The sequence below is a fragment of the Rhineura floridana genome, chromosome 7 (genome assembly GCF_030035675.1).
Source record: "Rhineura floridana isolate rRhiFlo1 chromosome 7, rRhiFlo1.hap2, whole genome shotgun sequence".
In the NCBI taxonomy this organism is placed as follows: Eukaryota; Metazoa; Chordata; class Lepidosauria; order Squamata; family Rhineuridae; genus Rhineura; species Rhineura floridana.
The window spans coordinates 21,380,150-21,392,237 of record NC_084486.1 but is presented as its reverse complement, the minus strand read 5'-3'; the positions used below and the strand labels follow the sequence as shown (position 1 = coordinate 21,392,237).

Below are 12,088 nucleotides of genomic sequence, written 5' to 3'. Positions count from 1 at the left end.
ACTCCCATTAGTGATAAGAACAAGAATTTATAATTATTATTTCAATTAAAACAAGAGGCTTATCAATACTTTGAAGAGGACCAGATATTTATTTTCTTTCTGAGCCCAGGACTGGGTCTTTCATGATGCCCGGTGTGTGTGGGGGGGAGCAGGAGAGTAGTCGATAAGACAGACATCCTGGCATTGATAATCGAATTAGCAAGGTATGTGTGGGGTTGTTGTACACTTCCAGGCTCAGTTTCATTTTGAGTATGGAGGTGGAACCTGTGTAGATGTGGTTATCAAAGGGAGAAGAAATTTTGAGTTAAGCAAAGCTCTGCTTTTTGTTTGATTAAGCAGGGGTAGTCTTATACGGCGAGTATATCCCAAACTCTATATTTTAACTGGAAAAGTTGGGGGTCGTCTTATACGCCCAGTCGTCTTATACGCCGGAATATACGGTAAATAACAATTTGAGAAATTATACAGCTAAGATTTTTCTAAGGCTTTAGACACCTGTTCGTTAAACATTTCTTGGAAAGCTGATTCTTGAAGTTGTGAACTACTTAAATAGTCAAGAATGGGCTACCTGTTTTTTTGAAGTCACAAACAGCCCTTTTCCGAAAGTTACGCAGTAGCAAGCGGTACTTTGTAAGCAAATAAAGAGAAAAAGTTAATGGGAAAGCATGAATTATATGTAGAAGTTAAAGGAGGAGACATGACAGTGAAGGATAAGGCATATTTATTAAGTAAGATAGGTGAAAAAATATCCAGATTTCTGTTCTTTGTTTAAACAACTTCAGGTAACCAAGGCTCTTTTTATAGTATTTATTTCAAGCTCTGGTGTGTGTTTTTAATTAACCCCCCCCCCAAAAAAAACCCAATACAGAATTTTTGTCACTTTATTTGTCATTCAGACTTGCAATTTATTCTACAGTTAGTGTTTTCTGAGTAATTTGACATTTCTGGCAATTCACGTTTAATCATTAAAAGACTATATCTAGAATTTAAGATAAGGCTTGTGTTCTTAACTGTCCAAATATCTATCTCTGTTAGACAAGCCTAAATATTCCTATCAAGACTACCCGGATCAGGAGTTCACTTCATGCCAGCCAGGACTGTAGGTCTTATGACTGACTCACTGTAGAGCAGTGGTTCCCAACCTTTATGAGTATGGGACCCTGGGACACCCCCCATTAATTGTAATTTTAGCCTCTGTTATTTGAAAAAAATGCATGGCAAAATCACATCTCCAAATATCTGTTTCCATGAAAAGCTTCCTGCAGACAAGGAGGTGTTGCTTTTTTTTCTTAATGCAAAGGTTCATCAAATTGGTATCCCCCTCCTGCACACATACATAGTCTGAAGATGTACAATCCTGTCTCCCAACGCCAGTGGGCTACAGTGTTGGACTACGATCCAGATTCAAATCCCCACCCTGCCATGAAGCACATTGGGTGACCTTGGACCAGACACAGTCTCTCAGCCTGACCTATCTCACAGGGTTGGTGTAAGGATAAAATGGAAAGAGGGGGGACTATTTGTACCATCTTGTGCAATGTGGAGGAAAGGTGAGAGATAAATGCAATAATAATTAAATAAATAAATACATTTCCGCTGCAGTGCTCATTCTGAGTAAGGGTGAAAGATGCTCTGGTACTTCAGCAAAAGTCCTCCCCTCTCGTTTGGAGCAAGGGAGCAGTGTTGTTGGCAGCAGCAGTGGGGAGCAGACAGTGTCCAGGGAGTGAAGACTTTTTAAAAAATTAAAAAGTAATTAATTTCTTTACTGTTTCTGGCCCCACAGGGGTTATGGCCCCTAGGTTGGGAATCACTGCTGTAGAGCATCATGTGATGATGGCCATTCATGGTACCAAGCATAGGAAAATAGCTAAGCATGTGATGGTCATTTCTGCTGGAAATCAAAATATTTACAAAGCATCCTTTTATTATGCTCAAACTCTGAAGTCGAATCATTGGTTCACACTTTTCTTTTTTGCAACCTTTATCATGCTGAACGGCTTAGATTTATTTCTCCCATAATTAATCGCTTTCCTGGAAGATCAAATAACTGGTATGTCCAACTCCTCTTATCTGATGCTGATAAACTATGGACAGAAATGGTTGCCAAATTCTTAAACTTAATCCAGTTGACGAAAGAATTCTTCCTTTTAAACTGTGTTTTTATAGGATTATACTGTTATATTAATATATTATGTTTTATTTTTTATGTATTTTGTTGTAGTTTTTGTACGACGGGTCTGTGACCGTATAATAAAATTCATTCATTCATTATTATGTGAGTGTAATCTTGGGGAGGAGGTTCCTCAGAAGATATAGTAGTGTTTCCTCTGAATATAAATACATTTTTCATATGTATTGAAACTGAGAAACCTCTGCCCTTTAACATGCCATCTTCTGTTTGGAAGATTGTAGAGATCTTTTATAATGGCTTTGGTCATGAGCTGTAAAACAGGAAATTTAAATCTCACCCCAGCAATGAGAACATTAGGAGGCCTTTAGTGGGCTTGCCTTCTCTCAGCTTGAGATATTCATGTAATGAAATATTCATTAGCTGGGGCTGATGAGAGTTGGTGTCCAACAGCATCTGGAGGGCCACATGTTCTCCATCCTTACTTTACATCCACACGTGGGAATGATACATTTGGCGGGTAGGATGGGTGGCCATAATCTTACTTCCTCCACCACTCATAGCATCTCCCAGGCAATATGTTTGTCCAAACGAGGCAAATCTTTGTTGTTTGCGAAGACTCAAAATGCTACATAATTACTTTTTACACACAACTTTTAAGATTCATTATAAAAAATTAAAGCTGGAATCTTTCCAAGCATCTTCTTTTTTTTTTTTTTACTACAGGTTTCCTTATCTCTGATAGTACAATGTTCCATCTAAAGCTTTCTGCATGTATTAATAGCGAACTGGAATGTAAAATTCTAAGTGGAGTTAAAAATTTTTTTCTTAGGTCATATTTGGGAATTTAAGTATCTATTTGCGAAACACAGTCCTGTCTCTGGTGAACTTGAATTGCATACGACGCCGTGGTCATCCCTGGAGTGTCTCTTCAATGATGACAGAAGAGCTGTTGAGTTCAAAGAGAAGTTTGAAACAGATGTCAAGCCACTGATGAGTATAACCACTCTTGCTGCACATCTAGACGAGAAGTGTTCTGGTGAGATTTTCACTCATTATAATTTGAGGGGGAAGGGGAAGGAATCTATTTTTAATTAATTTCAATTGAAGAGCTTTTGAGGCAGATCACAGCAGTTAAAGATAAAACAAAGCACACACAATGCACACAAAATACCTAATGAAATTTACCCCACACCTGCGTAATTCTGATGGCTAAATGCCAGCCCAAAGGGGAAACGTGTTTAAAAGCTTTCAAAAAGTATACAGACCACTCTAGGAAAGGAGCACCACATGTCATTTTGAATAGCATGCGTTTTAACGTGCCTGTCAGTTTTTATGGGATTTAATTTGGTATGGTTTAAATGTGTATACTTGTTTTTAATTGTTGTAAACCTCCCAGAGAGCTTTGGCTATGAGGCGGTATATAAATGCAATAAATAATAATAATAATGTCATTGTTTTAATTGGGTGCGGCAATGAAGTTAAGGGGAGATTCTTAGCTGCAGTTATACGCACACCTGCAAGAAAATGCAACTGAACACAATGGTGCTTACTTCTGAGTAGAGATGTGTAAGATTGAGCTTAACTTTCATGATGGTATAAGTAGTTACCATTAATTCCATCAGTAATAATGATTAACTGTACTCTTGTGGCCAAAAAGAGTAGACAAATATTTTCATTAACTCCTTTCTATTTCCACAGGAATGATCCAAGTGAAAGCCTGCATCACAGAGCTGAAATTTGCTGTTGCCTCCTCTCCACATGGGCGGCTTGTCTTTGATGCTAATACTTCACTGCAGGACATATTTGCCTCTCTAACTCTGATCACCTATGCAGGCTGTGCAAAATGTGGACTTGAACTACACATAGATAACAAGATCTACAAACAGTGTATTAGCTGCATACCCTTTAACAAACTGAAGATATTCTACAGGTAAAAGTGTTTGTGTGTGTGTGTATTATAGGAAAGAAATTAAATCTATTGATGGTAGCTGTCCTATCAGTATATAAATCTGACTCTTAAGTGTCTGTTATTGTGGAAAGGAAAATATTTTATTCACACTTCTTCATCCTCCCCATAAAAGTATTTCAGGCTATCTGTTTTTTGAAAGGGAATCTTGTCTACTGAAATCTTCCCAGAGTCAGTTTGAATCAATTACTGAATTATGTTCACTAACTTAACATATTGCCTGTATTTTGACACCCTGCTTTTTCTGCTTTTGCATGAAAGGGCAATCACCAACTGAGAACACTATGTGGTCCTGGTATGAGTTTTTCATGGAGGGTTGAGAGATAAATGGATTAAGCAGAATCCTATGGAAGGGCAAATGTGCAGCTATGTGTTTTACCACCCATATCCTTATCAATATCCCATGCAAGTAAAGTAATGCTCAAGATTCTACAACAAAGGCTCTTACCATATATGGAGCAAGAAATGCCAGATATCCAAGTTGGATTTAGAAAGGGAAGAGGTACCAGAGACCATATTGCAAACATACATTGGATAATGGAATAGACCAAGGAATCTCAGAAGAAAATCACCCTGTGCATTATAGATTACAGCAAAGCCTTTGATTGTGTAGAATAGATCATGAAAAACTATGGAATGCTTTGAAAGAAATGGGGGTGCCACAGCATCTGATTGTCCTGATGCGCAACCTATACTCTGGACAAGTAAGGACAGAATATGGAGAAACCTATTGGTTCCCCATTGGAAAGGGTGTGAGACGGGTGTATTTTATCACCCTGTTTGTTTAATCTATATGCAGAACATATCATACGGAAAGCGGGATTGGACCAAGATGAAGGAGGTGTGAAAATTGGAGGGAGAAATATCAATAATTTATGCAGACAATACCATACTACTAGCAGAAACCAGTAATGATTTGAAACAAATGCTGTTGAAAGTTAAAGAGGAAAGCACAAAAGCAGGACTACAACTGAACATCATGAAGACTAAAGTAATGACAACAAAAGATTTATGTAACTTTAAAGAGGATACCCATGGTCAATGTATCGACAGCCACTGAGAAATTGAGAAGCAGAGTCACACTCCCTCTGTCCTGGCCTACAGACAGACAGGTCATCCATCAGGGTGGCCAAGTGTGATTCAGTTCCAAAACCATGTCTGAACCCAGATTGCAGTTGATCAGATAATCAGTATCCTTTAGGAACTGTTCTGCCACAACTCCCTCCACCGCCTTACCCAAGAAGGGAGTACTCATGACTGAGCAGTAGCTGTTATAAACCATGGGGTCCAGAGTATTACAACCAGAATATTCAGTTTTATGTCACAATACCTTATGTTCCCCCCTTTTGGATCCCACAGAACAGCACAACAGCTTGGGCTCCTTCCCCTGTCCCCCAGGGAGCACCCCTTCGTTCACCTGCCATGTGGCAGCCTGTTTTTGAAACTGGGGACTTTCAAAGTAGTTTATGATGTCACATGCCCAAACTAGTTGTTTAGATCCAGGTCTAAATATTTAAAACAAGTGACACTGAATCCTTTGTGTGTTGACTCAGAAGTGTTTTCCTCCTGGCTCAAATCAGACAATATGGTAAACTGTAGTTTTTAACATGATATGCTGCAGTGAACTTCAGGTTCATGTACTCAGCATGACTGGAAGGTGGAGTTTGGAAGCTTTTGCTTCCAGTTTTGCTTAACCACAGTTTCTCATGTCATCCAAACTGACAAACTATGGTTAATGTTAACAATGGTTTGTTTGAAACAAATCAACTTGAAATATTTGTGCTGGTGGAGCTCCTGAGTCCAAGGCTCACTGAAGCTCATTCTCATACTAAACTGTGGTTTAGCATGATATCCGAACTTGACCATTGTGTTTAATTGGGCTTACTCTCCTATGCTTGGAATTGCAGCCCAAATGCATGTAATATCTACATGTCTGTATCTGTAAAATTCTATTATAAATACAATATAAGCATTGTTGACAGTATTTGTTAATTAAATATTGAAGGTATCTATGGTTTATAAACCTGTAAGAACACAAAGTTTCCATTTAAAATCTCTTTGTTTTGTTCTTATGTCACTCCATATTTTTGTTGAAGGGGTTTCTCCCAATTTATATTTTAATTCCCTACAAACAAATAATGTTGTGATACAACTGGATCAAAACACTTCAGTCTCATAGAAACTGTGGCTGATCAGCGTTATAGAATTCAAAGCATTAATGATTAGTGACTTTATTTCTCTAAATTGTGATTACTTTGTAAACATAAGGTTGTATCCAAAGAAGTCATCTGGTTCATGCAAGGACTTCTGCTTATGCAACAAAACTTCCTCTCTCGCTCTCGTCCCCCAGAGGGAACCCCCAGAACAGATTTGGGGCACATGCTGAGGGAGGACAAAGAGGGGAAATTCCATGGTCGAAGCAGAAGTCCTTGTGCAAACAGGATAGCTGCACTGGAGGCAACCATCTCTATTTTTACAGATGTGTTGTGATGATGCCCAGTATAATAATAGTGTGTCAATGGAGCAAGGGGCTAAAGTCCAAGAGGTTTCTGGGTACAAATGTGATGTAGAGGCTCACAGAAAACTGTTGCAGCAACAATTCATTGAAAATGTAACTGTATCCCGTTTTAAGAAACCAAAATTCCACTGATCAAATTCAGCAACTTATGTTGGAAAAGAAACCTCTTACAAACACTAGGTGGCAGTAGTGGGTAGGTTATGCAAAAAAAAACCCCAGAAATTTACACAAATTCATCCTACATTGTTATATAATATATGGCAATAGTTGATATTTGAAAGCTTCCCGATTAGAGGCTTTGCTTATCTTCTGCCCCTTGCCTTAATTACAAGGCTGGGATACAAACAGGCCCCTGCAGTGCTCTTAATGCACTTCCACATACACACATGGGGCTGTAACATACCATATCTTCTGAGGACATAGACTACAACAGTAGTTCTCCAGTGTGTTTTTTATAGTGATGGAACCCTTCACTTTAAACAAAACTTCAGCAGAACCTTCACAGTAAAATATTTGAGTTGATTACTGGGAGAGCAAGCAAGGGAGAGCTAGCCAGAGTGGCAACTTGTAAAAGCAGCAACTTTGAGTCTTTGAAAAACTTTACTGTCTGTCTCCTCTGATGGGGGAAGCCTTTATTTCTTTTTTTATTTCTTTCAAATAATACAAAAACAGCCACATCAAATTCCCACCCTCAAACCCCAGGCAATCTTACCCAATCCTGCAATGGAGCTACTACCAGATTTAAATTCAAACATAAGAGTTCATCAAGCCAACCAGTCTAGTAAAGGGTCTGGGCACTTGTTGATGATTTTCCTCTTTAGCTGTGCATGGAGTAAAAGGCATCCGGAAGCCTTTGTTTCATTTGTCATCCTTAAGGCTTGGGCTCTTCATCACTGTTAAAGGAGCAGCATCATTAACCCCTGCCACCAGATTGCAGTTCAGTGGAAGGTGCTAAGAGGGGGACGAGGAATTCCAGTGACAAGTGCTTGAACAGGACAGTTAACCCAGAAGCGGGGCAGAGTGGTGTCGCTTAACTGACTTCCCAACGCTGCACATCCCTGCCGGTTACCAAGAAGGAGGGGCAAAACAGTAGCAACATCGGATTAGCTCCACAGCTGCACCTATGCTGAATGCTCCCTGCTGTCTTGCCCCTCCTCTCTCGGTAAGCCACTGTGGTGTGCGGCACTGGCAAGCCAAGTAAGCAAGGACCCACCATCCCGCCTTGCAGCTCCTGAAATATCACCTTTGGGAAGCACAGTGAGGGAAGGAAAGAAGGGAAAGGAATTCCCAGGACAATTGCTTGAGTAGTGAATTTCATCCCCATTGGTGCAGCTCCATGGAAATGACACATTGTGCACACTTGTCTGCTACTACCACTTTTTGCTCTGTGGAATCCCTTGGATTGCTTCATTGAACCCTAGGGTTCCGCAGAACACAGTATGAGAAATGTTGGACTACAATAAAAGGTCTGTCTAGATAGAAATTGGTTTTGTTTTTAAGGTCTCTATATAAATGCAAACACAGATCGTCACAGAAGGATTTTTTTCCTTGACAACTTGGGGCAGCAGCTGGTATATATTCAGTAATAACTTGTACACATGCAAATATAAGAAACCATTTTTGCATCATAGTCTTTGGCAAGTACAGTGAAAACCTGAAATGCATACTAAGCAGATTTGTCAAGATACTCAGATTGAAAGCATGTTTTATTTACCCGCATGTGGAGCTTGGGGCAAGTTTCAATAATTAAAAGAAAAAATACTATGGTAAAACACTTGCATTTCAGTTTGGGGTTTGACCAGTGTAAGTCATTTCAAATCAAATTCCCCAACAACGCTTGTGAAAAATGCTCCTGGGCTTTTTTGAATCTCCCAAGGGAGAGAGTTCCTTAACTGTGGAGCAGCCATATGAATACTTTTTGCATGGCTGTACTGTATTCATACTATCTGTGATTTATTTAAAAAAAGTCTTAGTTGGTTATAAGAATTCACAACCAGATTTTGGAAGAAGGTGGTCTCTCTCAGGATGGTTGAGGGCTTTGTACCAACTCTGTGGTTAACATTCACCTGGGGAAAATAACTAGTTGTTGCTGCTGTTTGTTAATTTCTTTCCACATATGTCCCACATACAGCTGGAGGAAATTTCTTCTGCTGTTTATCAGGTCCACCACTCAAATGGCCTGCGTGTTATATGTAGATACAGGCAAATGGCAGGTTAGTAAACTAATTCTTGGGCTCATATGTTGTATTTTGTACAACATAGTTTTGTACTTACCTGCAAGGGAAGGATGGAAAGCTGAATCTCTTCAGTGTACAAATGCCTCTTGTATCTCTGAGCATTCTTTTTGAAAGGGTTTCTTGAATGCATTCGTCATCTAACAAGACCTCTTTGCCTATTAGATTTGTTGAAAGGCAAATATGTCTGATACTTGTCTGGTTTGGGAAACTATGCAACAATTAATTTACCTTACATTTCTCTTTCCTGGTTCACTTAATTGCCCCTTGGGTTTCTGCAGCTTATTTTAAAATTGTCTGTGGCAAGGATCAAAAATAATGACCAGATTGGTCAGATTTCTCTTGGTGTTAGTTTTTAATTCACATCCTGCCTTTTTTTCCAGATGGAATTTAATATAGATTGAAATAGTTAAAATATAGGCAGTGCAGCAAAACCAAATACTGGTTACATGTGTGAGCCCTTAATTTTCTATGGTGCTTTCAACTTTATAATCGCATGAAGTTTGGTGAAATCTTTTCCAGTGACCTTATCAGGAACTGATAAGGCTATATTTAGAAGCTAGTGTCCTAAGTTAATTATTTAGTATATTCTGAAATTAAGCATCTCAGCCTGCTTTTCTTTGAAATTGCCATTTATTTGTAGTTGAATAAAAGTATTAGTGGGGGACTGAAGTAACTGCTCAGCTGCCAACAGATTCTGTTCACGTTAATTGCTTGCATACAGAGAGTGGGCTGATTAAGCACCACCATTAGTCAAGTGTTCTGAACTTCAAAGCTAAGAACGTCCTTGACTCCAGAAGTTACAAAGGTTAGATATGCTTGAATGTACATTTTTCTTGAATTTATTCTGAATCACATGCCAGGCTTGATAATTGATAAATACACACATGTATTTTTTATAAATGCTTAGTTTTATTTCTCGTTTTTCAGAGGTCAGTTTGAGCCTTTCTCTGGAACCTATTTCTGTGTACAGTCTTACAACTGAAACATACTCAACCTACCTATGATTAAATATTAGATAACACTAGTGTTGGGGTTCTGCCTTTGCTGCACTCTAGTACGAACAACAGAGTGCTAAGTGGGGCAGGCTTCTGCCCCACACCATTCCATTAGTGGTCCTCAGTACAGAGCTTTACTTTTTGCTGATTATGACTCAATATCCATATACAGTAGAGCCCCACTCATACGGCGGGTTACGTTCCAGACCCCCACCTAAAAGCGAAACCTGTTGAAAAGCGGAACTCCTTCGATAAAATGGCGCTCGCCACCCAAAAAATGCCGTAAAATTGGAACAAGCACCGTACGAGTGGGGCCTTACTCTAACTTTAGCCGCCATATTAGCGGAACACCGAAGAGGGGGGCCATCCTGTACATACATAAATGAGTGGTCCTATTCTCTTCTTTGGGAAAGTAGACTGTTGCCTTTAGGCACAACTCTCCTTGACACTGGGTGGTCTCTAAGATCATCATTTTAGTTTTCAGTTGTAGAGTGGAGGACAAGATTTGTAGCACGTTTCAAAAGTCTATCCTTGGATGTACTCAAGATTTAAATTGCCAAAAAAAAACCAAAAAAACCCCCAAACCCTCAGTGGGTTGTCCATGTGTGAGCAGAATGGATTTCTACCTGTGCAGTGGGACTTCACCTTGCTGCTGATGACTGGTTAAAATTATTTATAAACTGCTCTTCATTGTTTACACAATCCCAGAGTGCGAAACAGCATAATACAATAAAACAGTACAGGAAACAATATTTCATTTAAATACAACTTACTGTAAAAACAGACAATACACTAACATAACGACATCATTACTCCTCCCCCTGCAGTTCTCTATGTGCCCTCCACTGTGTGGTTGGGGACCCTGTGGAGCAGAAAATAGGTGGAGCATGGGGGACTGAAGAGGGAATCTGAAGTCCTGTTGCATGAGCAGAAGCCCACTCACACAATGTTGTATTCCACCCAGTGTATTTCTTTTTATACCTCATAATAACCAGAGATAGTGTACTCCTGAAGAATAAGCATGTGTGACCAAAAATATGGGGAGAGACTTCCCTCCCTATCCAATGCCTCTGGCAGCCTGGGAAGAAGCTGAGTGGGCATGGGTATTTAACGCCATCCCGCAAAGACCCTTTCAATTTACAAATCCTCTCTCTAAGCAGTACATTTGAGCTTATGCACCCTTGCCCTTGAGTTCTTTTTCATCTGGAATTAACTTGACAACTGTCTGAACTGAAGCTTTTCTTAACACCCTTCTTCATGCATAATTTATGTCCACCATTTAAAATACCAAAATCCTTGCTTTTCAAGGAGTTGAGTTCTAGAAGAAAACCGTCTTCGCTTAAACATAGGTTTTCCTCTTGTTTATATCTGGAATATCAGAACAAAGCTTTGCAGTCAGTAAGTATTTAACTTTTAAAGTCTCTCGCAAGATGCAGTATCACTTTCAAATGGAAGGGAAAACTTCTGAAAGCAATATAGCCTTCCATTGTATAGAACCACACTTTGGCTGCTTGTTCAGATGAGGCACCTCACTTAGTCATTATCATTAAATCAAGACAATGCAAGAAAAAACTGCCATGAAGATAACATGTCACTGAAGGTGATAATGCTCTCAATTATTTTTTCCTTGGGATTAACATATAGAAAATTAAGCCATTAAACACAAGTGTTTATATGACTCTCTTCATGTTTCCTCCTTTAGACCTGCACTAATGACTGTAGAGGATGGGAGATACGAAGTCTCTGTTCAAGTGGTGTCACAACTGATGGAGAAAATGTTCCTCAATATTCCAGCAGAATGGCTGAGCAAGGACATAGGTAATGCACTATGAATTAGTTGCATAACTGAATTAAAAAGGCAGGCAAAACTTAGGGTGGTACCCAGTGCTAATCCTACTCAGAGTAGACCCATTGAAAATATACATGACTAACTATGGGTCTATTCTGAGTGAGGCTTAGTTGTAACCTTCAGTGGCCAAATGTTTGGGGCTATTCAACTTCTGGTTATGCAAAGTGGGAGTTCTCCCTAAATGCAGTCCTTTGTTTAAAATCCTCATCAAACTTAAAAGGAGGGGCTTATGCAAGTGTTTCTCCAAGGGAGCCATACTCTCTGTTCTGCAAACTTCAGCAAGCAGACACCTTATTCAGAGACTAGTACATATGTTATCTTTTTCCACTTTGAAGGCACAGGCCTGGTTTGCACACAGCATTAAACCATAGTTTAAAATCTACTATGGTTTA

General features: G+C 39.4%; 1 protein-coding gene across 3 annotated transcripts in view; it reads left to right on the top strand.

Moving 5' to 3' along the window:
• The window catches only part of SHLD2 (shieldin complex subunit 2), a 50,220-nt gene that overhangs the window by 36,662 nt on the left and 1,470 nt on the right, over positions 1-12,088 (top strand). For all 3 annotated transcript variants that reach the window (XM_061635014.1, XM_061635015.1, XM_061635016.1), the window contains 3 exons: positions 2,961-3,167; positions 3,830-4,061; positions 11,550-11,665. In XM_061635014.1, the coding sequence (XP_061490998.1) occupies positions 2,961-3,167; positions 3,830-4,061; positions 11,550-11,665 (555 nt within the window). The remainder of the gene's footprint in view (positions 1-2,960; positions 3,168-3,829; positions 4,062-11,549; positions 11,666-12,088) is intronic.